This window comes from Psilocybe cubensis, chromosome 9 (genome assembly GCF_017499595.1).
Source record: "Psilocybe cubensis strain MGC-MH-2018 chromosome 9, whole genome shotgun sequence".
Lineage (NCBI taxonomy): Eukaryota > Fungi > Basidiomycota > Agaricomycetes > Agaricales > Agrocybaceae > Psilocybe > Psilocybe cubensis.
This window is the reverse complement of record NC_063007.1, coordinates 70,068-96,618: the sequence shown is the minus strand read 5'-3', so window position 1 is coordinate 96,618 and position 26,551 is coordinate 70,068. Positions and strand designations below refer to the sequence as shown.

Here is a 26,551-nt window from a genome sequence, read left to right as displayed (position 1 = left end):
CGTTGTTCCGTTCGCAGGATTTGAATTTTCAGCGGTTCCTACAGTGTACGGAAGAGGGTCGTGATTGAGTTGAACAAACGAAGCATCATCAAGTTGAAGAAGGGACAACAGGCGTGAACTTGAAGGTCACTTTTGAAACGCAAACATAACGCGAATCTCAGGAATCAGTAGTGCAGTGATGTATGGCATTTGGCCTAAGGCAGACTCCATCACTGTCTAACTGCACCGTCACTTCGGATGATAGAGCTAAAGGGGAGGTCCGAGGAAAAATGGGTTGTTCGGGCCACGTTCGGGCGGCATTCGGTGAAGTCCCACACATCATGTGATTAAATTTTCACGCCTTAGTACAGGGGCAGAAAATGGATTGTGTGTTTTACGGCTTAGGTGCGCTACATCGAGGAAAGCTGATGTTCACACGTCTTCGGAGTGCGTTGATTAATAATAGATATCGACTGACATCAAGAGGAAGTACGTATTCCAGTAAGCACCAGGCGTAGAACCATAGCTGTTGGAATCAGGCCCTGAAGTGACATCTTTGTTCAGTATTTCCCTCATGATGTTATAATGATAAGAAAACAAACCAGGATGCTCTGAGCCACAGTCGCATACGCGTTCAACCCGACCAGCGGGTACGTCTGCTCGCTGACCTGCGGGACAAACTGGCAGATGGCGACGACGACGAGAACGAAGATGTACATGGCGGACGTCTCGACGAGCACGAAGAAGATGCGCATGTACCGCCCGCGGTTGTGGGATGTGGATATGTCTCGTGTGGTGGTGTAGATTCTGTACCCGATTAGAGAGGTTGTGTAGAGGTTGGTGCATAGTGAGAACAGGAGCCCGGCGGCTGCGACGTAGTCGATTTTGGAATCGGCTGGTGCGTCTGTTATGTGTGGGTGTAAACAGACAATTACTGTGCTAGCGATTGCGATAACTGGGGGGGTTCTATCAGCTCTAATGTCATATTTAATCCAAGCAACTGTAGATATTTACCAATTTCGATAGCCAGAAGCACTAAAGGGATCATGGCCACTTTCAGGGAGTCCCCCCAGATACTGTAACACCTCCAAATCTATCCACACATCAAATATAAGCTCATGCTTTCCGTGCACAAGAGAATGTACAAACGAGCAGAACATCCGAAATCAAAATTGACACGGCGAGTGTCGTTCCAATCATCAACCGAATCCGTTGCGGGATATTTAGTGAGGCTTGAGATAGGTGCGTCCGGGTATCACTGCTATACACGACGGTTGAGTTGCTGCCTGTCCATTGCACGACGAGATTGATGAGTGAGAATGCGTATAGCGCTGTGATGGCGGCTAACACTGCACGATGCGCCTTGCTTTGCTGCTTTTTTGATACTGGGACATACTTCACGCGTTAGTGAATGTATTTCAGAGTAATGCATGCATGCATTATGCATACAGTAGAAATATAACGTCCCGCCGTATATGACCATGTATACACCTAAACGTCGTGGTTGGCAGAGGTGGCTATAGAGTACATGGTAACACGTACCTGAAAGAAAACACTGTACCATCGTTGAATTTAACTGAGTGCCAGTATCAACGTTAAAATTCTCTTTGTTCTGCATTGGAGACAATATTGAGGGAGTGTATGTGTAGATGGAAAACATAAAGGCATTCACTGCGTACTTTATACCGTACCACCAGACATCAGCGGCCTCGCTATGACGCGAGTAACATTTTATCTCGTTGCGAACTATAAAAATCGAGCATCATCGCCGCGCTGTTGATATCATATCATCCAAGACAAGCTCGGGCATCTGGACTTGTGTGAGAGGATACCGGAGCATTCAGCATTCAACTTTCCCCGACATCACGTTCTATACCACTATTCACTCCTCTTTTATTCCATTTATCCTTGTCAACCTTGCGAGGGCATACAGAAATTGGCTTGTCTGCGCGTGCGTGCGTTGTTGCGTGTGCCTTTGTGACACACATTTTTGCGCAACAACTATGTTATACATGCATATTAATGTGTTCTGCATGTGATGTTACAGTTGTGTTAAACGTAAGGTTGTAATCCAATGGGTCTTGGTGTCAATAGAGGAGGTCAGAGTGGATGATTGAGCGGCGATTCAGCGACGCGATTCAGAGGCCATTCTGGAGATCAAAAGCGTGGGAAGACGCTGAATGGCCTCAGAATCTGAATCGCTGAATCACCTCAGAATCGTTGAAGCGGCTTGAATCGCCTCTGAATCGTTGAAGCTGCTCCAACGATTCAAGCCGCTTCAGAATTGCGATTCTGCCTCTATGAATTCAGGCTTAAAATAATTTGTTCCTCCTAGAATATGTAGTTTCTGAAGCAATTTGAAAGCTTCTTGAGGATGTTCCCGCTATTAATATATGTGTTGAAAACATTGGATTAATCAGAATCCTCCTTTCTTTTTGTGCTTTCAGAACATGGAAATTGTGTTAATACAGGAGGTATATTGGTCTTAGGCTTTAGCAGCAAATATATCATAGTCAATACTTCAATTAAATGAAAATGACTATGCATCACTGTGCATGCTATGTAAGTTGAAAATTACAGAAATCGACTTTGCTATACTGCTAAATCGGAAACGTGAATCGTGAGTGAAGCAAATTATATCCAGGAAGGGGTCAGAGTGAATTGCGCTTCGGAAGCAAATTTTGATCCCAGAATCGGTCTTGAATCCCGACCTGAATTGTGTTAGAATCGCCTCTGAATCGTACGCTCTGACCTCCCTTAATGATAGTATATATATATAATCTCTTTACAGGTGTATGATACATGATCTATAATACATGGGGATTTTGTGGGCTTGAGGGTCTGGCTCTAGTAGAACTTCAACGTAGAATCATTCTTACAAAACCCATATATACACAAACTCGAAGCACGGCTTCGTATGCTGTGGCACTCGGCAAAAAGCACAAAGTGCCACGGAAATGGCAATGATCACGGGCAGCTGTGGAGTAGGGATGTTGAGCAAATGCGAATATTATAGCTTGCATGACAACAAGGCACAATCCAAGTCAGGTATGAAAAGATGGATTGAGAACTGGCTTAGTTGGCACAGGAATACTGATATCGCAGAACGCTGATCGATATAATGGACTTCATGGTTTTGTACTTATACGATCGTATGAAGATCATGATAAGTAGATAGTTATGTCAAAGCGTTTGTCATCATGCGCCTGAGTTGCAGGGGTCGAGATAAACTGCTGGATGATTCGGACCGTCAATATTTATGTATTTTTTGCAGGAGATATGATGGAATTTCCGTACGCACATAATATGTTGAGCTCATCTCTATCATTTTCAGGATACAGCAGACAAGGGAGAGATGCCCTGGGGAGTGTGAAGTAGAGCCGGTGTTGGATAACACTGTGGAAGCCAGGATGTGGTATTGAGGGCTACAGAGGAGGTAGACGCCGACCAGAGGAGAAGTTCGGGAAGAGCCCAGGCTCGACCATACGAAGCGCCGCGTTTCTCTCTGCAACTCTACCAACTGAATCCCGCCCCCAACCCCGCACAGGCTCCTCTTCACGAGCTGCTGAACATGCGTATATGCGTGCTCTCAGGTTCGTCGATGAACAATAAATTATATTGTACAATATGCTGTCGTGCCCATTTGTCGAAACCCCCTGATGGGGAGCACGCGGTGGCCCAGTTCACAAATGGAATGAGCGGCGATAAGTGTGACTGTGAGAGAGGAGAGAATGCGAGCGGTCAAGTGTGCAAGAGGTGCATTGACGTTGAACGTGCGGAGGTCGACGATTTGAATCGTTGAGCGACGTGCATGCTCTGCTGCGCAAATTCAGCCGAATGCCATGGACAATTCCTGGGGTTTGTGAACGGGACGGGACATGTGGAGGTGAATACCGGATGCTGCTGAAACATACAGAAAGTTTAAAGAGTGATGTGAAGACGGCGACAGTGTACATAGACGTTGCAACGCACCGTAAGTTCGTCAAACACCCCACCCCTTTCCAATTGGTGTTGAGGGAAACATGCACTGCATGCGGCATAGGCGATAAGCAGATCCTGCATCTATTTGTATCCGTAAATGCCCTAGCTGACCATTAACCCATCGCAGTGCATTGACGACCGTCAACGGGGCCCGGATGATGTATGGAGGAACGACTCTTGTTTTGTGGACTGTGAGACGAGTTTGGATAGGTTCACATATATCCAAGCGGAGGAATTGGTACGAGAAAGGGTCGACGGTGGTTTGGTTCATTAATTGGAAGGGTGGGAGGTGGTGTGATGAGGGGAGAGGTCGGGGGTGGAGATTCTGAAGGGTTGAACTGTGTGAATGAAGTGGCATGGAATGAGCTGTGTTTGTAAGGGAGGAAAGGAGTTCAACGGAGTGTGGTTTGAAGGGTAATTGAGAGTGGTACGGGATTGGACAGAAAAGTGATGAGGGGGATGAAAAGGTGGAAGAGGGGACGAGAAGCCGGCGGGTGCAACTCACCCTGGACTCCTGACCACTATTTGCGTTAGAGCTGATGTGGGCTGCGCGATATTGGATGAGGGAGTGTGAAGTCAAACGGCTGTGTTAAAGTGCAGTTGGAGCTCACAGGAGAGTGTCGGATGTGCGAACTCACTGATGCAGCAGTCGGTGTCAATGTTGAATTGGATGTCTCTTGGCATGTGCGAGATCTAGAACCACCATTCTGGTGCGCTGCATTAACGGACAAGCACAGAGAATGGTTTGAGCGCGAATGCGAGACGAGAAGTGCGTTAGCCTGTTCAATCTCCGCTCGAAAATTCATCTTGCCTGGCACTCGTATCATAGGATCGTTCCCAGCCAAACCGAACCACCTTTCGTGAGACCTGCAAGAATACGTGTTTGTTTTGCTTGCAACAGATACTGAGTCGATAATCTAATACTCTTAATATTTGCACACATCATAATTTGATAGACAGTGAGGATGCGCTTGGACGCAAACAATTGTTGTGTATAAATATATCTAGTTTATTTTAGTTCTCGGGTTCAATTAAACCAACATCCCGTCGAATCCCCAGACTCTCACATTGGCTGTATAAAAAAGTTGCTGTGCCTGTCGTACTTGGTAATGGAAGCGTGCGAGAAAGAACAGTACACGATTCAGGTAGGGATTTACCACCATGACAACCTTTCTACCTCTCTCCCATCAGTCACTCCAACCGTTGGTAATCCCACCTATGCTACATATCGGCTTGCGTTCGACACAGAAATTTTAGTACTTACCAATGCAGCAGTTTCCTGACGCACACAACCTAATGATCAATGGAGGGAACTTCATTCAGACGCAGAATATCTACGGACCGGGGAAGGACACAGGCGAGTGCTGGATTGTCAACGTACGGATCGAAGTATTTGTTTAAACAAGATTGTCAGGTTTACATCTACTCGAGAAATACATAGCTTCCGATGCAATATACAACTCTGCGGAGCGATTTCCGCCAGCTCAATGCCACCCAGGTACTCGGGAGAGGATTATTGAGACCATCATGGAGTGGATTGACAACCCAGCCCCTGAGAAGCAAGCCCTGTGGCTCTATGGTCCCGCAGGCGCTGGAAAATCAGCAATCGGACACTCCATTGCCATGATGCTACAAGAGCGTTCTACTGATCGCAGATATGGCTCGAGTTTTTTCTTTGCAAAGGGAGCTCCTGGACGCGGAGACGGGAACAAGCTATTTTCCACCATTGCTCACGAGCTTGCCATCAATTTCCCCGATTACCGTACCATACTCGATACCGTCATGCAGGAGAATCCTACACTTCCTACCAAATTGATCAATATCCAACTTCAAAATCTCATTATCAGACCTCTCACCAAAGTGCGCAATTGGCCGGCCCACCACCCAGTGGTCATCATTGACGGCCTGGACGAGTGCTCTGGAGAGAAGCGTATGCAGGTCGCAATCTTGTCCACCATTGCGAATGCTATTATTCAGCATTGCATCCCACTGCGCTTCCTGATTATCAGTCGTCCAGAGTACTGGATAGCCGATGTGTTCGAGACCGGGTGTTTCAGCTCTATCGTGAAACGCGTTTCTTTGCGAGACGACCTTGAAGCCGACGCTGGAATAAAAACCTACCTACGCAGTGAATTTAATAGGATATATGAAGAAAACATCGAAATAATGCATTCTGTCCATCGGCCATGGCCCGAGGACCACCTCATCGACCGATTCGTTAGGTCTGCCTCTGGACAATTTGTTTATGCATCCACCGTCGTAAAATTCATTGGTGATTCCCTACACTGTGACCCCCTCGAACAGCTTCGAATATTGATCAGACCTGGTCCTCATGACGCTCTGGCATTCTCCGAACTAGACCAGCTGTATGCCTCCATTTTGTCATCGTATCCACGATGGGACGCGCTTAAACGTGTTCTGGGCGCCATTTTGTGCACGCCTTACAGCAACTCGGAAAGTGTCATGGAGTTCATTTTTAATGTTTCTCCTCCAGAGCTGCGCCAAATTTTGCGATCCATGCGATCTTTGATTTGCACAACAGAATCCAAATGTTCTCCACTTTTACAAAGACTGATACCAACGTTTGGTACCCCGAGATATGATACACCATGGCTTTCGTTCCATCACCTATCATTTGAAGAATTTATAAAAGATTCTTCTAGATCCGGGAAATTTCTGGTCAACGAATGGTCCACGTCGATTCACGCATTTTGTGTTATTATACGGCACTTGATAGAATTGCTACACGGCAATCCTGACATTGATCGAATAATTAATCGGTATACCTTTCGTGACGGCATATTGGTTTTAATTATTGATATTCAATTACTACAGTATTGGACCGTCACAATATCACCTAGGTTTTTCTTTTCCAACTGTTTCAACTATCCTATATAGCCTCGTGGAACTTCCAAGCTCAGACATGGATATTATTATCCAAGAGCTCAAATATCTACACGAAGCACTTGAAGGGGTATTATCCGAAGCAGACAGAAAAATACCTCGATCAAAGCACACATTGTGGCTCCTTTCAACGTTCCAGAGATGTATACTACGGGATCAGAGTTGGAGGGAATCGACACCAGCGCAAGGATTAAAGCCTCTACTGGATCTACTGCAATCACTTCAACGACCTGTTATGTTGGCATTGACCATCTCAGCCCAGCAGGTTCTCGAGGCTACCTCTCTTGACGGGCCCATTCTCGGGTATCTTGTTAGGCAAAGCTGGCGGAGGGATACATCATCTTTTGACATCCTGGACATAGGCGCAGAAATGCATATTACGAATGATGCCATTGTATCAGAGCTCCAAGACATGCACGGTATTGTCAATATCTTCTGTTACAAAGATCGGGGACACGTGGAAATCATTCTCGATGTATTCGAAAAGGAGATTGACAAAGTATCGAGGACATACCTACCTCCAGCCCTAGTAGCAGAGTGGGAAACTCCAGGTCTGGTTCGTGTGATCGAACTTCTTAATCAACTCTTCAACGGGACGGAAGCTACGCTGGATTCCCCATTGAACGAAGTGGTTCGCTTCCTGCATAATCCAGCACGATCTGATATCCGCTCAAGAGAATATCTCCAAAATTCTCACAGGATGACTATACTACATATTCTGATTCATCCACAGCTGCCTAAGCTTCCCCAATACTTGCCGCAATTTGCGAACGCTTCATTGGGTTGGCTTCACAGACAATTGGTATTTTTTATTCAGTCGCTACCCCCGACACGTACACTAATTTTATCGGGTCATAGACCGGAACAAATAGGCATGTACTCGAGGAACACGACAGTATGCTTATTGTAAAATTCGAAGCGGCTGCTAAAACCACATTTTCCGCACTCATATCACTGTACATCGAACACTCGTCGTACTTCCTTACTGCCAAAGATTCCGGAAGGCAGTACAACCACCACATTATGGGTATATCTCCGACGCTCAACGGAAAATACATTCTTTCGGAGAATATAAGAGCTGGAGGTGGTACCAGTGAGTTGTGGCTCACATGGATTCGTCTCTTCCACTCGGTGTTGGAGATTAACCAATTACTGGGTACCCGACACCCTGTTTTGCCCATCGTAGCCTTGGATTGGTATCCCCATCTTGCCACATTTCTTCTCAATGTACTTGTATCAAAGCACTATGGCAGCTTGGACCAAGGTGGTAGAGTATACTGGATGGACTTCCGAGATAAACATTTCCTATCATTGCTCCAGTGCATGCCTTACGCAATCCCAACACAAGAGAACCTAACGAAGATTAGGTTACTGCACTATATCTGGCATAAACTGGATCGTAAATATCGATGGAGACCTCCGTCTGGATTCTGTGACTTGACAATGCAATTTTTGGGGGTGCGGGTATTCTCTTTCTGTAAACCCTTATGTACTCATACCTGGATCTAGAAATACAACCACAAATATTTTTGTGGGATGGAGTACGACCGGTTGAAATCTTGGTTAGTGAAACTTAAGGCCACAGAGTCCCACAAAATTCTCGATGTTCCTCTTGATTATCCCTTTCATTATGAAGAGTACACGACAGATGAGGAGGGGTAGGACAGTGAATAGAAACATACATGTACATTGTGCGTCTTGGACGGATGCGGATCAGGAATGAATCATCGTCTGTCTCACTGGCTGCCTCTGTCTATGGCTTTGGGGATGGTTGATAGCAAGGAAATACATTATGTCCCGAGTTACTCTTACAGGCCGTACCAGGGTTGTGGATACCGTCAACATGGCTATCTGCAAATAAATGCCTGGCTAGTTCGTTTCTCTGGCCGCCCTTCAATAGTCCATTACGCACTAATAGGCTATTATAAATAAGTGCTGCTAATTTATCTGCCATAGTTTGGAGACTGACAGATTGCGTCACTCGTTAGACCGCCACACGGAAGCAAGCTAGTACTTAGGCGCACAAATTTAAAGTGCCAAAGCCGAGATATTCATAGACGGGTTTTGAAATTTGATACTGGGATATCATAATTTTAACGGCTGCATACCTTCGCCTTCCCTTCAGCTGACAGGCCAGGGCCTATAATGTTCCTAGCCGTCTTCGACCTCTAGCATCTTGAACCTCAACTCCTCTCTTTCGGGAATGTTTTCTTAGTAGATATGAGTATTGCGTCGGCTGAAAAAACTGGTCTGGGATTACTAAACGGATTCACAGCATGAGCCTCGTGGTTCTGTGCCGGTACGAGCGTATGTATCCATAATAGCCGGCGACAATTCGGAAGGACATGGTGAGAAAAACATTAAGGGAGCTCGTGCAGCTTCGGATCGTATGGCACATGGACAATAGGGAGGTTTTATACATGTAGTGAGATACTGTCATGCACACTAAGCAGAAAGAATATCAGTGATTGTTGATAAAGACGTCAGGCTGTGAATTTACACCAGCTGTACCCCATCGTCGCCGTTTAATGCTACACGCATAATGCTCGCTCCTAGTTTGGAACCCCTGACATTGCACTTGTATCACACATCTTATTTTATCTCTCTATTGCTACAAACCATTCCCGCCCCCTTCCCACATCTACATCGCTACCCCAAGCCAGTATATCCAACCCAGAAATGGATTCCAGCAATACGTACGATTATGGCTTTCTTGATTATCCCTTGGGCCATGATCTGCTGTTCTCTGAGCTATGGGACGGTGAGTACACTCCCCTCTGATAAAGTTGATTTTCTTATCGATTCTTCAATCGGTCCTTAGAGAATACCCAACCATTACTGGAAGGCTATCCACTGAGAGATGGTCTTTGGGACAGCGTCGGCAGCCATGCAAACACCGTGCGCTCATTTTCAAGCGACTTCGATATGCTCGTCGAGCATATCGCATCATCCTCATCCTCTTCTTTTCCAAGTCCGGCCAATATGCATAGTAAGATAAGGGATAATCTACATTCGAAATTCGACGCTGACTGTAAATTAAGCAGAAAGCTTCAATTGGACGTCAAAGGTGCATGCCGGGACAAACGAAGGATACCCATCAGCCCCCCAGTCAGACACACCATTTTACAACTCTGTTGTTCAGTCGTCTCCGCAAGAATGTGCTCAACTGACAGCATCTTCATCACACCTTCAACTTCACCAGGAGCCTGCGACGGTCCCGTCTCCCTCTTATTCTTCTCAATATTTTGAGAATGCTCACTGTAATAACCGAGGTACTCCACGCTCGCAACTTCAAGCTAACAATACACTTTTGAGCAGTATTTTCTGGATCGTCGCTAGCGCCGTTCCCCTCTATAGATGTGAATTTGTCATATGCGCCAGATAATAGCACAGCCTTTCTACAACCCACCAACATCTCTGAGGATTTCTTCAGGGCTTCAAGCCACCCCTCAACCTCCCTTGAGGCATCATTATGCGGATACCAATCTCAACCAACCAGTAATCAGCGGATGGATACGTCTGGGGGCCAGCATAATGAGTACGTCCGAACTTACAACAGGATGTAAATTAAAACTGATATTGGTGATAAGGCTTTTAAATTATCATTTGACCCCACAAGTACCATCATTAGAAGACGACCAAGAAGCTACACAGCAATGTCGATATATCGACATTGCTCATGGAGGAATTTGGTACAGTACACCTAAGCCAATTACTCGTGTGAGGCACGTCAATGTTGAGGGTTTGGGGGCTCTAAAATCTCGTGGTTAGTTATGCTCTCAGATTTTCCTAATGCCGAAGATCGCTGAAAGGAACATTAAAGTATCCGAGGATTTTGAATCGCAAAAACAGTTGCACCGCCCAATGCTTGCAAGCGTTGAGCAGCATGTTTCATACTATCGAAGTGGGAGGCACGATAACCTCCCAGGAAATCTTACCAGCATTTCTCACTCCAACACCGGAGAAATGAGAACAAGTTCTACTCGATCCATGCAGATGGATTTAAACTGCGAAGGAAGCTCCGGGGTTGACCCCGTCGAGCCTTTCGCTAGGCTTGTGCACCGTGATGGAGGGTATGATAACCTGTTTTCTTTTCTCATCTTCAGAGAGTGGAACTGATATATGTTTTGCCAATTTTTAGGATGGTTGACCGTCCCTCTACGACGAAGGGTGGCAAAAGGTAAGAGCCTTCCTTCACGTAGTAAATGAACACATCAGCAGAACTGACTGTGTCTTGCAAAAGTAGCCGAGTCAACAACGCTTCCAGACACTCCAGGAAGCGAAGGTTGTCGACGGCAGACCGAGATAGGTATTTACAAACGCACCTTTTACCAATCCCCTCAAAGTCTAACGGTCTATCTCCTCCCTTCCGTCTCTGATGCAGGCGCGAATCTGCTTCTACCGCCAAACGCCCCAGAACAGGGCCTCTACAGGACCCTGCGCAGACCAATGAGGGAGAAGGCAGGGTTGCGGCGACCCTGACAGCCGCAGTGAGGCCGCAGTTGCGGCCAGAGCGACCGCGCTGTCTTTCAGACGGGTTCTCACAGGGGCGTCTGGTGATAGACAAGCGTGAGCGTCACCGAAAGAAGGAGGGGGGTGTCACCTTCCAGGTGATGAGGCCCACACAAGGGCCATAGGGTAGTACCTTAGGTTTGATGCTAGCCAACAGAATGTAGTTGGTATCTGAGACAATGAAAAAGTATACAAATACCTTGGGAGACACTGAATATCTTGATAAGTTTCAGTACTTTTTAACACTGTCATGATGTATGTGGGATAACATAAAGGCAACATCGCCCTAGAGCAAGATAAGAGATCAGATAACACCTTGGTTTTCATTGACCTAATATCTCCGAGATAAGCAAGACGCACAGTGACCGTGGGACATATAGCTGCGAACGGCCTTTCGGCACTTCGTATTCATGGTTTTGTGATCAACATCGACAGTTGGACGGTAAGAGGAGGGACGTAGGTGATAACACAGTGTCTTGGATATGTACATTACCAATAATCTCAATTTTTACAATTGGAAAGTACAGTATAGGGCTGGGACAGTGAAAGCTCAATCGGTCACGGTGGACTTGAGCACCGCCCTGACTCTCACTCTCACTCTCGCGAACGCAAATGCAAACAAACCACCCCATCACACCCCTTCAATGCCATTCGCATCTTCATTGACTTTGACGTCAGAAATTAATTATACGGCATCAACAATGAGCGCGGCAGTACCGTTGTCCTTGTACGAGCGACATGAAAATTACTTATTCCTAGGAAGATATTAGTATCAAAGAGCGTAAATTAACATTGCAAAACAAAATAAACGATGATATGTCAGATAACACTTTGGTTTTCATTGAACTACATAATATCTCCGACTCCGAGATAATCACGACGCATAGTAACTGTGGGACATATTGGTGCGAACGGCCTTTCGGCACTTCGTGTTCACGTCTTTTTGATCAACATCGACGGTTGGACGGTAAGAAGAGGGACGGAGATATGTATATTACCAATAACTTCAATTCTAACAATTGGAAAGCACAGTATAGGGCTGGGACAGTGAAGGGTCACGGTGGACTTGAGCACCACCCTGACTCTCACTCTCACTCTCGCAAACGCAAACACACCACCTCATCACACCCCTTCAATGCCATTCGCATCTTAAAACTCTTGGGAGATGAGGTCTTACACTGAGACTCAATAACAACATCTATTGCATACGTGTTTAGAAAACAGATGAAGCACACTCAGCTGTAAACGACGGCATCTTATCTTACTACATGCGATGGACACGAACTAGAGCTTGCAACCCCGTCGTAACCACTATCACCGCCAACAATATCAATGCACTGATCGTGAATCTTACCGTTTACCCGTATCATTGAGAGATCCACTTAGAAGCAAAGGGGTGTATGCTGTATATGCACTGCAGGGCGCCGCTTGCCGTTCTGCCGCGCTACGACTATGCTAGAGCGGAGATGATACATAAGACAGTAGGCGCGAGGTACATACCGTCCAAACTCCTGACACTCGATGCTGGTGAAGATCCCAATTTATTCGTCTTACTGACGTTTCCAACACGATACGGGGAACCTCAAAACCCCATATGACACGACTCGCGCAGACATAATGTCTGCAATATGCACAGTACGACTGGATGGGGTGTGTTATTCTAAAGCATTACTTGTCATTACGGAGAGAACGAGGGAGAAAAGGAGCGTTTACCATTTGTAACCGAAATGATCTCCCTATCAATGCGAACACATCCCATATTTGGAGCTAGTCGCCTTTCATAAACATATGACGACGACAGCGATGCACGATATGATTAGACGAGATGTATGCGGGGTTTAGTATCCGAAATGTAGGGTTAAAGAATGGATTGTCGAACCGAGAGCAGAGAGGTAACCAGCATATCAAATGAGCCAAAGGGTCGTAGAGAGGTAGGGGGTGAGAGTGGCATAATGGGGTGCGAGGAGTAAGGGGTGTCGATGGTCGAGGAGGGTTGGAGATGGAGAAGGATCGGAAGGGTGGAGTAAGATTTGTGACTCGTGAGAGAGATTGGAAGAGATATGTGTGCACACCTTTCTCTGGAATAGGAGAGGCTCTTAGATCCCTCAAAAGCTGCAGACCACCAAAAGCTTAAAGCAGGCTGTGTCTCGGCAAAATGCAGGGGGAAGGCATTTGGACCTGTGGTTCTACACGTCCGACTAAAGATGGATTGTCGGACCGAGAGTGGGGAGGTATCCGGCATGTCAGAAAGTGCCAGGGTTGAGGAAGGGTGAGATGGTACGGTAGATCATACGTCGGCGCAAGGAGTAAGCGGTGTGTTGATGAGGGATGGAGAGGGTTGAAGGGGAGAAGAAAGATTAGTGGGAGAAATTGGAAGAGACATCTGTGCGCACCTCTCTCTGGTATATGAGAGTCTGTCCAGAAACTACAGACCACCAAGACCTCCTTCAATCAAGCTTCCGGACTCTCAATGACGTCTCGCGTGGTGCAGGAACTGTAATCAAGAATGAAAAGTAGAGGGTTACCCTAAAAAGACAGTGGAAAAGTGTTTGAATGAGGCAGTCACGAAGTCATACCTTCATCTTAAGTGCGATTGCGACACCATAACTGGTTGAATATACCGTCAATAGGTGCTTTTCCAGCACTAGAGTGAGAAAAGAGACGTAAAAAAAGTTCGGGCAAGGTTCGGCTAAGTCTAGAACATCATGTGACTACGTTCCCACGCCTCATGACTTCACTGGCACGTTGATTGCGTTGAAACCAAGTTGAAACTTGACTTTTATCAGTCGTGCTCCACCAGATCAACACTGATATTAACGAACCAACAAAGAATGTTGGTTCCCATATTATCAGCTTGTAAATCTCAAAGTTAACGACGTTTAAATCTTTAGGGTCGTAAGGGGGTCGCGTTGTTAGAGGAAAGGACAAGAGTGTCACCATACTGGTCGAACAGTGGATTTCTATGCAGAGTGACCTCTGCAATACCGGCATGACAGGACAAGTTAGTATTACTATTGCTCTATTCGTTGCTATCCACAGTTAACACAATGTGCAATAGGCGTCTCCCATACTTACGGGACGTGTATTGAGAAGCCGTATGAAGCTTGTAAGTCTTCCACACACTACATCGATGATATTGACGCCGGGTACGGTAAGGACAAAGGAGAGTATATACGAGCGTCGCATAACCTTTGAGCAGGTCTTTTTTGTGGCCGCAACACCACCAACACCACCGCCACCTCACCCAAAAAACATTATAAATGCCTTCGGCACCCTTTTCCTCTGTCTAACACAACGCACTCCCAGGGCTCACATCGACATCGACATCGACAACACCATCCATGCCGTCTTCAGCCCTACCACCGTCCAACGCGCTCTTCCCGGCTCTCTACCTGTACCCTTTGAACGACACATGGGCACCCAAACGTGTTGCGCTGACGAATATGCACACGAAAATTGGATGGCAGCCGAGCAGCAAAACAACGCCGGGCGAGCGGAATGGGTTTTTTGACAGCAAGGTGCTGAGTCGGCAACACGCAGAAGTGTGGGAGGAGGGTGGAAAGGTGAGTATATGCGTGTATATGCATATATGCATCACATTCCGGCCGGATTCTGATGAATGTTTAGATATATATTAAAGATGTGAAGAGTTCGAATGGGACGTTTATCAATGGGGAGAGGCTCAGCAGCGAAGGACACGAATCGGAGCCATTCGAGCTCAAAAGCAACGACATCGTCGTATGTCCTCACATTTTCTAGGAATTGGGTATCGACGTCGTCGGTGAAGACAATAAGACGATCATCCATCACAAAGTTGCCGCACGACGCAGAGCAGCTTTGCTACCCACCACGACCGCGTACACCAGCTCGAGGGCGCTCTTGAGGCACAGGAAGGTTTACGGCGGTGTTGCGAGAGCTTGTGATGTGTGGCACGAGTTCATTGGGGACGTCCGGCGCGGGTTCCGGTAATTCGAGAGAGGTAAGGGTGGAGGAAGGGTCTCACGAAGAGGCAATGGGTGAACGGCATCATACGTGTGATGATGAGGACGAAGGTGGGGAGGGCCATGAAGATGACGACGAGGAAGAGGAAGATGACGACGACGATGCGCGTAGTGTGTCGACAATTATTCCGCACAAGCTTGAGAGCGTCGAGGAGGAGGATGAGGAGGCCGTTGCGCGTGCTGAACGTGGGGAAGATGGCGATGGCGATCTCGATCATGAGGCGCGTGATGCGCAGCATGGAGTTGAGGATAAAGACCATTCTGTGTCTGAAATTGTCGACTCTTCGTCCCTTGATCAGGAGCACGAGCACGAACAAAGTCATGAACATGGGTCGGAGGATGAGGCAGAGGCAGAGAAGTGGAAGCAGGAGGATCTCAAGGTTGGCAAGCCCCGTACGCCGAGCGTACGGTGCTCACTAACGCTGTTGCTACCTCAACATCCGCCGTGGAAGGCAGCTCCGGTGCGAGTGGCAGCGAGGACAAAGAAGACCGTGAATCGGGCGACAAGAAAGCAATGCCTGCACAGAAGCTCAAAGGACGAAAAGGGGTTGGACTTGTAGACGACCCTATGCGTATGCTTGCTACGCCGGAACCATATGTCGTGTTCAAGCTCTCGGAGAGCACTGTTTCGTCTCTCGACGGTGACCGGGATCAAGACAAGTCTCTGCTATCTGGGAAGACACGGACGCACCCACTTGCAGACTCGAGCGATGTGGACGCGGATGTGCTCTCGCGTAGCTTTGACGAAGATTCTATTGCTGGTAAATACAAGCAATCAAGTGGAGATGGGCTAGAAGGAGGAGGAATAGAATGCGCTAGGGCAAGTCCATTTTCTTCTTCATCGACATATGCGCGCGGCGCGTTTCTAATCGTTTTCTGGGTTTTCGTTTCTTGTGTGTTGGGTGTGTTGGGTGTATTTGTAGGTCTTGCGATCTCTGTCTATTCATGGCTTGTGTCGGGCGTCGTTTGGATCTCTTCATCGTCGGTCGCGCGCTGGCTGTCGACTGTTGATCTTGATTCCTTGGCGGCTGCGCTTCCTGATGCTCGGGTGCATGCTTGGGCTACACAGGCGTTGCAACACCTGAACAAGGGCAAGGGAAAGGATGGCGCGGGAAACTCGAATATCAATGTCCAAACTGCGGTGGACGTAGTGCTGCTCAGTGTTGCGGCTGCCGCTGTGTTTTGGAAGATCAAGCCCGAGTAGTTCGTCATTGTTACCGCCCCACAACGATGACCGCCAATGCCGACTATATCATTATAACCACTCGAAATCCCTGATAACCGATTCCGACACTCAAAAACTCGCCGATTACCGACAATATTACACCCACAACCAAAGTGTCCCGTTGAGCCACCCGACTTGGCTTGGTGACACTCAAAAAGTGGCTGACAGGCCATTTGCCTTCAACTTTTGCCTTCGTCTTCACCTCGCCTATTTTGTCTTCTAGGATCATTTTTTATTATTGTGTTCTTTTTCTTGATGATTCCCTGTGATGGTTTGGGTTGTTGATGTTCTAGAGGCGCGGTCGTAGGATTGTTTGATACACTACACTTATTTTTTTTTCTTTGCTTGTCGATTTGGCTTGTTTTCGCGGCGTCGTAGGCTGTTTCGATTTTTTTTTGCCTTTGTTCAGACCGTCTGCCTTCCACATCGTATAATCCCAAAGCCGCGTCCGTTGTCGGCTATACACTCGTTTATTTTTTCATATCCATTTCACACACACATCCGATACATACATCAATACATACATCCATACATACCTCGTTTAAACCCTTCTTTTTCTTGTAGCTACATTGCATTTTCTTCTTCCCGAGTCGTCGTATATCCGTCTGTCCGTCCATGTCTTACGTCTATGTCCTTTTTTTTTCTTCTTTTTTCTCATTCTTGTTCTATTGATCTCTACGTATTTAATAATGAACGACCTGTTAGGGATCATGCTTGTCCAAAGATAAAGTACTAGTCACACGATTAATTCACGAGACGTGACAAAGGGGAATAAACCGCAACGTCTCGGGGATCCTTGAGTCTGCCCGAAGTCACAGGATTCTTCGACGGTGTTAACGAAGGTCGTAGAATTAACGAGAACTAGTAGTCGACAATAGTATATATACAGGGAACTTGTTGTAGGTAAAGATTATCAATTTTATTCAGTATTACACAACCAAACTCGAAGGTGTTTAAAGCATCAACTATCAACCGTACGTATACACAGTTAGGCTGTGTATTAAGGTTATCTAGAACTCAACTACTAGATAACTAATTTGTGCAACCAATCTCAGAGCCCACGTAGATAAATTGAGTTTAGGACTCATTTTCTAAGCGAGTTCTCTTTACATTTTACTCGGAACTTAACATTTGGTGGACGCATTGGGAACTCGATTATCGACGTACCAAGAAAAGTTTCTATCAATTATCTCATTCACATATACAATCATGAGCACGACAACCGGAAGAAATAAGGATTTACCACCACACCAGCAAAGAAATAATAACCCCGAGGAACAGCTGGATGAAGCTTCATTCGCTAATTACAGCCTTCCAGAATTGGTAAAATTCGACGACACCGCTATTCATAACCCCGGAAAGGTTGACCCCACGAGAGCTTACATAGCACATCCTTTACTCAGATCCGCTATATACTATCGCCGAGATAGTAAATTAATGGAAAGACGTAAGAAGGCATTGGAATATATGTCAGATTACCTGGGAAGAGAAATAGAACAAAACATGGATTTTGTCTTTTCTAGAAGGCAGTTAAACGAGACATTCAGCAACATCTCCAACTCGCTCGATGAACTTTTATTGAAGGTCAAGAAAGTTGAATTAAAAGGAAGAGAGGACGACGGAACCGTAGTCGAGGGAGTCGCTTACGCAGTCAGCAGAAGAAGCTACTCTACTCTAAGCGCCACGCTTTTCAAGATAGGTGAGGAATTGGAGAAGTACCTTGTTATATCAGGGAGACCAGTACCTCGTTTGCCAAGATGGGGAAAATACGGTGACGTTGGAAAATTCTATCAAGAGAACGAGTACGAATTAGCAGCAGTAACATATCGAACTGAGGTGGAACAATACCTCACCTTATTCGACTCAATCTACGACTTCGAGAAGGGCCAAATCAGGGACCCGGATATCGATAAAATCATGAGAATTGAGGAAAAATTAAAGGAAAAACCAGAACGTAATTCATCACCTAAACCTAAGTTACGGAGACATTCAGCTATATACGGATTCAATGAAGTAGGAAAGGAACAATTGGAACGTAGCCTTAAAACTGGAATGTCTTCAACAAGGAACAAACCCCCTACTTCGGCATTACAAGGCTTACTGGGCGAAATGGGAAGTCGTTTCAGAAAGGACAAAGACACAGGAGAAAGGGATCGCTCACCTAGGAAAGACAGAGGATCGCAAAGAGAGATATCCATGCGGTGGGATAAGATAGATGAAGATCCGCCCAGTGACCCTGAGTCTGATCCATCGGATGATGAGGGAAATCCTTTTTGGACAAGCACTCCTAAGAGATCACAATCAGGGAACGACAAACGAACCACAAGTACAGGCTCTCGACATAATCAAGAACCGCATTTCGATCTCAAACTCAAACCGGAAAGCGTGCCTAAGTGGGATGGAAATACAGAACATCTAGTAAGATGGTTATACAAGGTAAGTAACATTGCTTCAACTTCAGAATTGGTATTCACTCAGCTAGGAAAAATAATACCCCGGAGACTGGAGGGAGCAGCAGAGACCTGGTATTGGTCACTCAATGAGGACTATCGAGAATCCATCGAAGAGAATTGGGATACCATGAAAAATGCCATCTCGGATTTCTATATGAACCGCAGATGGCTGGATCAACAGAAGAGTAAAGCCATGCGTTGTCGTTACAGAGAAGCCGGATATGCTAGAGAGACTCCTAGCGAATACTACATACGTAAGACTGCGCTTCTGAAAGTTGTTTGGACACTAGAGGATTCTGAGTTAATACTGGAAGTAATGGAAGGAGCTCCGCCTACCTGGAACACTATCCTCACTACTCAGCTGTACGAAACAGCTTTGCAATTCCAATCAGCCATACGATACCACGAGGACGCCTTGATGAGGCTGGACAGTCCAGCAGCAAACTCTTGGAACGAGCGTTCAAGACACGAAGATTATAAAGCTCAGGTGCGTGATAAAGAGACTAACAAAGGCTATACATCGCGTACATATGCAATCGGAGCCTACTCCAATATGCCTCCTCCAAAATTTCCCAAGGACGATACTGTGGTAACCAAAAAAGGCTTGAGTCCTGAAGAACGAGGAGCACGACCGTGCAAGCACTGTGGCAGTGGAAAACATTGGGATAAAGAGTGTCGTCATGCATTCAAAGGAACCAGAGATGCACGAGCTAATTTGTCGCAAATAACTTCTGAAGAAAGGGAGGCTCAAGAGGAATACGATGATTTATATTATCAACAAGACTTCGATTCAGGCCAGGAAGATGACGAAAACCAGCTCACGCGCAGAACGTATCGTGTGGAAGTCAACCGTGGGAAGGTACCGGGATCTGCCGACGAGGACTTAGCCAATGTAACAAAATTATCCACAGCCGCTAACCGCAAGCCGGCCTTGAATCGAAGAACACGACGGCGCCTAGCTAGAGAAATTAAAACCCAGACATTTCTAACTACGGTTCAACAGGAAGACGATACCAACATCATTGAATTGCAGAAACATATGGCTAGACCACCAGGCTGTGCATTCTTAGGAGCTAGCGCTACCCAAGCTCGAGGGATTATAGGAATTAATACAAGTGAAATGACAAGAAAGGTAATAATTGACTCTGGATCTGACATCACGTTGATTTCACAGCACGTTCTCAATACATTGAAAATGACTCCTCGAATCAAGACTGGACAAAACATTAATCTAATGCAAGTCACAAATAATTGTTCCATCTCAGGTTATGTATCAATTAACCTATATTTCCAGACCAACCAAGGACTCGTCAAGCTGCCAGTCGAGGCATACGTGGTTAAAGGTATGACCGCCCCCTTTATTTTAGGCAATGACTTTGCAGATCAATACTCAATTTCACTTATTAGACATGAGGGTGATTCTCACCTTGAATTTGGGGTAAACGGGCCGCGTATGCAAGTAGAAAACGCAGTAGGATCTTCATTTCTGAACAACCAGGGACAGACTTTTCGAGTAAAAGCAATTGCCGACGATAGGGAGATGCTCAATCGAAGAAAAAACCACAAAAGGGCCTACTTGAGAAGGGTTAAAGAAAGGAAGCGACAGGCCAAGCAGGAAGTACGAACCACGGAGAGGATCGTGATCCTACCCGGGACCAGTAAAAAGGTACCCGTAGAATGCTATATGAAAAGGAAGTCTTTATCTGTTCTGGTTGAAAGGAATTTTTTGCAGAATAATCACGGAGAAGTAATCAGTGCCAGTCCGGATTGCTTGATAACTTCAGACAACCCTTTTCTACACGTCGCCAATCTATCGGAAACCACGCTAGTGCTTGCCAAAGGGACAGTTGTAGGACGAGCGCACGAGCCTGATTCTTGGCTAGATAGGAAGTCAAACAAAACCACAGAAGAACTACGAGCAATTGCAGCTCATGCTTGCCTGATACAGCAACTGGTCACCGAACGCGCTAATGGAACCGTCAGGTCAATGGCAGACATAACTTCAAAGGCATTAAGAAACGCAACCGAAGGGGATGACCCGGCAGCGTCAGATCCAATTGAAGGGGGTCCTAAAACAGCAGAAGTTCCCCAAGAAGTTGTGCCCTCCCATCGCCTACTGAAGGAGGTTGATATAGCTGCAACATTAACAGTTGAGGAGCGCCGTGCAATGGAAAGAGTGGTCTTGAGGCATGAAAAAGCATTCGGATTAGATGGCAGGCTAGGAAACTACGATGCTAAAGTGGATATAACACTAAAGGAGGGAGCAAAACCTATTTCTCTGGCGCCTTTTCCAGCGTCTCCAGCTAAGCGGGAAGTGATAGACAAACAAATGGACGAGTGGATTAAGTTGGGAGTTATTGAGCCTTCACAAAGTCCTTGGGGAGCGCCGGTGTTTACAGTTTATAGGAACAACAAACCGCGTATGGTTATCGATCTCCGTAGATTTAATGAACAAGTAGTACCTGACGAATTTCCTCTACCCAGACAAGATGACATCTTGCAGGCATTGACTGGGGCCCAATGGTTGAGCACACTAGACGCTCTCGCCGGATTCACTCAGCTCACAATGACGAATTCGGCATCCGAGAAACTCGCATTTCGAACGCATCGTGGATTATGGCAATTTAAACGAATGCCATTTGGTTACAGGAATGGACCAAGTGTATTTCAGCGTGTTATGCAATCCGTGTTGGCGCCATTTCTATGGATCTTCACCCTAGTTTATATAGATGACATTGTCATTTTCTCAAAAACATTTGAGGAACATTTAACACATCTAGAACGGGTTTTCCATGCAATAGAGAAAGCAAATATCACCTTGTCACCAGCCAAGTGTCATCTAGGATACCAATCGTTACTGCTTCTAGGGCAGAAGGTCTCCAGGTTAGGCCTTTCAACACACAAAGAGAAGGTAGATGCTATTATTTCGCTGGAGCGACCGCGCAACGTAGCAGAGCTCCAAACTTTTCTAGGCATGATGGTGTATTTTGCTAACTACATTCCCTTCTATGCGTGGATTGCTCATCCACTCTTCAAATTAATACAGAAGAAAAGCGACTGGAATTGGACCGAACTTCATGAAGAAGCTTTTGAGCTATGTAAACAAGTACTCAGTAACGCTCCAATAAGAGGATATGCGAAACCTGGATTACCCTATCGTGTATACACTGATGCTTGTGATTTTGGACTAGCAGGAATCTTGCAGCAAGTACAACCGATCAAAATACGAGATCTACGTGGAACGAAGATCTATGATCGACTAAAGAAAGCCTTTGATCGAGGAGAAGCAGTCCCATCCTTAGTCACAGTCATCCATAAGGAAGTAAATGATGTGCCAGATCCAGGAAAATGGGACCCTGATTTTGAAAACACCACAGTGTACGTGGAACGAGTGATTTCATATTGGTCAAGGGTTTTGAAGTCAGCAGAGAGAAATTATTCGCCAACTGAAAGAGAGGCATTAGCTCTCAAGGAAGCGCTTATTAAATTCCAGCCATACCTTGAAGGCGAAGATATTCTAGCAGTAACCGATCATGCGGCGTTGACATGGAGCAAGACTTTTCAGAACATCAACAGGCGATTGTTGACCTGGGGATTGATTTTTGCGGCTTATCCAAAGCTTCGTATAGTTCATCGTGCCGGAAAAGTTCACTCTAACGTTGATCCTATTTCAAGATTGCGGAGGCGTATTCCTTTCACGGAAAATCCAATAAAGGATGATAATGTGGTGATCACCTTATCTGCCGAGAATGATCCGCTCAAAGAGATGTACGACGAGATGGGATCTCGATTTGAGGAAAAACTCCTCCGGATGGCTACACGACAAGAGAACCAGGACAAAGACCTACCTGTCGACGTCGAGTCAAATTTTGTTGAAATACAACAGACAAAGAACGAAACAGTAATAGTTGACATAGCAAATACCAACTGCTTTTCAGTTTTAGTCGGCATATCCGAGAAGGAGTTAAGTGAATGGTGTAAAGGGTACATCAAAGACGAACATTTCAACAAAGTCTTAGACAATTTCAAAGCCGGTGGCGCTGAATTCTTACAATACAGGTACGCAGATGACGGGTTGATCTACTTTGAAGACGCGCTAGGGCACGATCGGCTATGCGTGCCGAAGGAATTCAGGAATCGATTGCTGGAAGAAACACATGAGGGCGTCACCGAAACAGCACATGCAGGCTATCACAAGCTTTACAATAAATTAGCATCAGTATACTATTGGCCACGGATGTCTCGGGACATAAAGAAATTTGTGACAAGCTGCGATATTTGTCAGAAAATTAAACCGCGTCGTGAAGCCGCAAATGGATTGTTAAGACCAATCCCCATTCCAACTCAGCCCTTTGAAGTTGTGAGCATGGATTTCATTCCGGATTTGCCAGTTTCGGGGGGGTATAATAATATATTGGTCATAGTAGACAAACTGACCAAATACGGAATATTCATCCCTTGTAAAACAAATGTGACAGAGGAGGAAACCGCAGCTCTGTTTTTCAAACACATCATAGCGCATTATGGGATACCAAGACAAGTCATAACCGACAGAGATTCTCGATGGAGGAATGAGTTTTGGGGAGAAATATGCAGATTAATGGGAATGAAAAGAGCTCTTACAACGGCATATCACCCACAAGCGGATGGACAAACAGAAATATTAAATCAAGGACTGGAAATAACGCTACGCGCATACGTTGAGGCTTCTCGTAAAGACTGGGTAGATCATCTTGATGGAATAATGCTAGCTTATAATTCAACGCCACATTCTGCAACAACTTATGCACCAGCATTTTTACTCAGAGGATATACTCCAATAACTCGATCTACATTGTTGAATTCCGGACCATACATTGACAGATCTATTACCATGGAAAATTTAGAAGCCACGGAACAAAGAGCAATAGATATTCTAGAACAATTTGAAGCGGACAGAACTCAAGCAAGAGAAGCTCTAAAATTAGGTCAAGCTTATCAACAAAAGGCTTACAACAAAGGACGTCGGAATGAAGAATTCGAGGAAGGAGATAAGGTTCTAATTAACCCGCATTCTTTAGAATTGCTACGGAAAGAAAAGGGTAGAGGGCAGAAATTATTAGTCAGGTACGATGGTCCCTTTGAGATATCAAAGAAACTTAGCCCAGTCACTTATCAGCTGAGATTGCCGGTATCTTATGGAAATCATCCGATAATAAACATAGGACATTTAGTCAAATACAACGAATCCCCAAAAGAGTTTGGTGAAAGAGAAGAGATGGAATCAATGCGGGAATCTTTCGACAATCTACCCGAGGTACAGATCGAGAAAATTGTCGATGAAAGACTGTTTAAGTCACGCGGGAAAGGGAGACGAGTAAAAAAATATCTTGTCCGATGGAAAGACTTCCCAAAAGAAGACGATGAATGGCTCACTAGGAGGGAATTAGCAAATGCACCACAGATTTTGGACGAATGGACTAACCGAGGAATCATAATCAAAGACAGAAGATGATGTACATGAATTTACAGCAGAACAACGATCTTCGGTCAAGTACAATTAAGGTAATGGCTCCCAAATCTAGGTTTCTTTCATCACTCTGGGATATAAGCTGTATTCAGAGAGAGGTATTCGAATCAAACAAACTATCGTCTCAACGCAGTTTTTCAATCCAACATCTACAGGTTAGTATCGATAACTTGAAAGTCGTCGATCCTGCTCTGACTGATCCTTTCTACTCCAGAACCATGTCTAGCTTCACTATGGAACTCCCCGTCGTTTCGACCGCCGTTCTGGCCCCAGCTCCATCCGAGTCTGTGGCGTATCTTGAGCGTGTCTTACGTGTTCCTTTTCTCAAGGCGGCGTTTGGCGGGGCAATCGGCTACTCCTCGGTAGACTATGCTTACAACCCTATTGACGTCATTCCTCGCTTAGATCAAGGCGTCTTATCTTTCGAGCTGCAGGAAGCGCGTGCACAAACTCAGTGGAATACGCTCAAACATTTGTGCACTATCATTACCTGTGCAGCGAACGATCACAACCCATTCGAGCTTAGTCAAGCCAACAATATCCCACTCACGGTACCAGCAGGGAAGTTTGAATCTATTCAGATGGACCCACTTTTGTTGCCGCAGTTCTTGATTCAGACCAAGGTTAATCCTTTGCTCCGTCGCTTCGCTTCTCGAGAGGAAGTCGCACACGAGGTCCAAATCGTCAACGACACCATCAAAGCGTACATTGAATGGATCGCCATGGCTATGCAAACTTCGTTGGCCCAAGGTGTTGACAGTCATTGGAACTGGGGCGCGTATTTTGGACTCACGTGGGGTGCGTTCATGGAATACGTTTCGGGAATTCATGACGTTCGCTCGGTCAAAGCATCCATCCCTCCTCCATCCGTTATTTTCGATATAGGTTCCATCGAAAGGAGTATGTCCTTCGTTCTCATTTCACAAACTTGCAATATTCATACTCTACTCCTAAGCACCTTACCTCGTCAACAACGATCACGACGTCGGAGAGCAAGAGACATGCACGGAGTTGCGCCTTCATCCGCAAGTGTCGACGGCTGCAAAGAAGAATCAGTTCCTCGAAGGTCGCGTGCTCGCCGCCATAAGAAGCACTGGACCGCTGGAGGGCTTTGACGAGAACGAGGTGTTTATTATTCGCGCGGTAGGAAAAGATTTACTCGGCATTGAATTATAATTGGCTTCACATTCTTAATTACCTTCTATTCACTTTATTTTTTTTTCTTTCCTTCTTTTCTCTATCTCATGATTAAAGCCACAAAAAATCATACATAAACAGTCAGCTATACTTTAGTCTTTACTAATATTTCTTTTCCTTTTTCTTCTTCGAGTATTGGTAGAATTGATTTCATTAAAAATTGCTAGCTTCTTAAATAAAGATCACGAGGAAAATTTAACGGTCTTTGACTGGAATTAATCTGTGACTGGGGGGGCTATGTTAGGGATCATGCTTGTCCAAAGATAAAGTACTAGTCACACGATTAATTCACGAGACGTGACAAAGGGGAATAAACCGCGACGTCTCGGGGATCCTTGAGTCTGCCCGAAGTCACAGGATTCTTCGACGGTGTTAACGAAGGTCGTAGAATTAACGAGAACTAGTAGTCGACAATAGTATATATACAGGGAACTTGTTGTAGGTAAAGATTATCAATTTTATTCAGTATTACACAACCAAACTCGAAGGTGTTTAAAGCATCAACTATCAACCGTACGTATACACAGTTAGGCTGTGTATTAAGGTTATCTAGAACTCAACTACTAGATAACTAATTTGTGCAACCAATCTCAGAGCCCACGTAGATAAATTGAGTTTAGGACTCATTTTCTAAGCGAGTTCTCTTTACATTTTACTCGGAACTTAACACGACCCTTGCATGATTATTTAATTAATCTACACAATTCGGACATGCATATAGGAGTAATTCCTGGTGCCTACCACATCATAATAATCACCCAGGGACAGAGAGTTACTTAAATATTTTCTA

The 26,551-nt window shown here is 45.6% G+C and overlaps 5 protein-coding genes across 5 annotated transcripts; 4 read left to right on the top strand and 1 right to left on the bottom strand.

Moving 5' to 3' along the window:
- Positions 1 to 435: 435 nt before the first annotated feature.
- JR316_0009487 (uncharacterized protein) lies at positions 436 to 1,597 on the bottom strand (the record flags this gene model as incomplete). Its single annotated transcript, XM_047895189.1, has 6 exons — positions 436 to 550; positions 610 to 934; positions 994 to 1,072; positions 1,129 to 1,364; positions 1,429 to 1,470; positions 1,522 to 1,597. The coding sequence occupies 6 exons, from the start codon at positions 1,595 to 1,597 to the stop codon at positions 436 to 438; spliced, it is 873 nt and encodes a 290-aa protein (XP_047744908.1).
- Positions 1,598 to 5,487: 3,890 nt separating this feature from the next.
- Positions 5,488 to 8,526, top strand: JR316_0009486 (uncharacterized protein; the record flags this gene model as incomplete). The annotated part of the gene is made up of 5 exons (XM_047895188.1): positions 5,488 to 6,740; positions 6,859 to 7,495; positions 7,598 to 7,666; positions 7,723 to 8,322; positions 8,374 to 8,526. The coding sequence occupies 5 exons, from the start codon at positions 5,488 to 5,490 to the stop codon at positions 8,524 to 8,526; spliced, it is 2,712 nt and encodes a 903-aa protein (XP_047744907.1).
- A 2,130-nt stretch (positions 8,527 to 10,656) lies between these two features.
- On the top strand, positions 10,657 to 11,501 carry JR316_0009485 (uncharacterized protein; the record flags this gene model as incomplete). The annotated part of the gene is made up of 3 exons (XM_047895187.1): positions 10,657 to 10,937; positions 11,006 to 11,044; positions 11,249 to 11,501. 3 exons carry the CDS (start codon positions 10,657 to 10,659, stop codon positions 11,499 to 11,501), a joined length of 573 nt encoding a protein of 190 aa, XP_047744906.1.
- A 3,216-nt stretch (positions 11,502 to 14,717) lies between these two features.
- JR316_0009484 (uncharacterized protein) lies at positions 14,718 to 16,581 on the top strand (the record flags this gene model as incomplete). The annotated part of the gene is given in 5 exon segments (XM_047895186.1): positions 14,718 to 14,939; positions 15,004 to 15,114; positions 15,136 to 15,341; positions 15,361 to 15,770; positions 15,830 to 16,581. 5 exon segments carry the CDS (start codon positions 14,718 to 14,720, stop codon positions 16,579 to 16,581), a joined length of 1,701 nt encoding a protein of 566 aa, XP_047744905.1.
- Positions 16,582 to 24,782: 8,201 nt separating this feature from the next.
- On the top strand, positions 24,783 to 25,740 carry JR316_0009483 (uncharacterized protein; the record flags this gene model as incomplete). The annotated part of the gene is made up of 2 exons (XM_047895185.1): positions 24,783 to 25,464; positions 25,520 to 25,740. The coding sequence occupies 2 exons, from the start codon at positions 24,783 to 24,785 to the stop codon at positions 25,738 to 25,740; spliced, it is 903 nt and encodes a 300-aa protein (XP_047744904.1).
- Between the last annotated feature and the right edge of the window lie 811 nt (positions 25,741 to 26,551).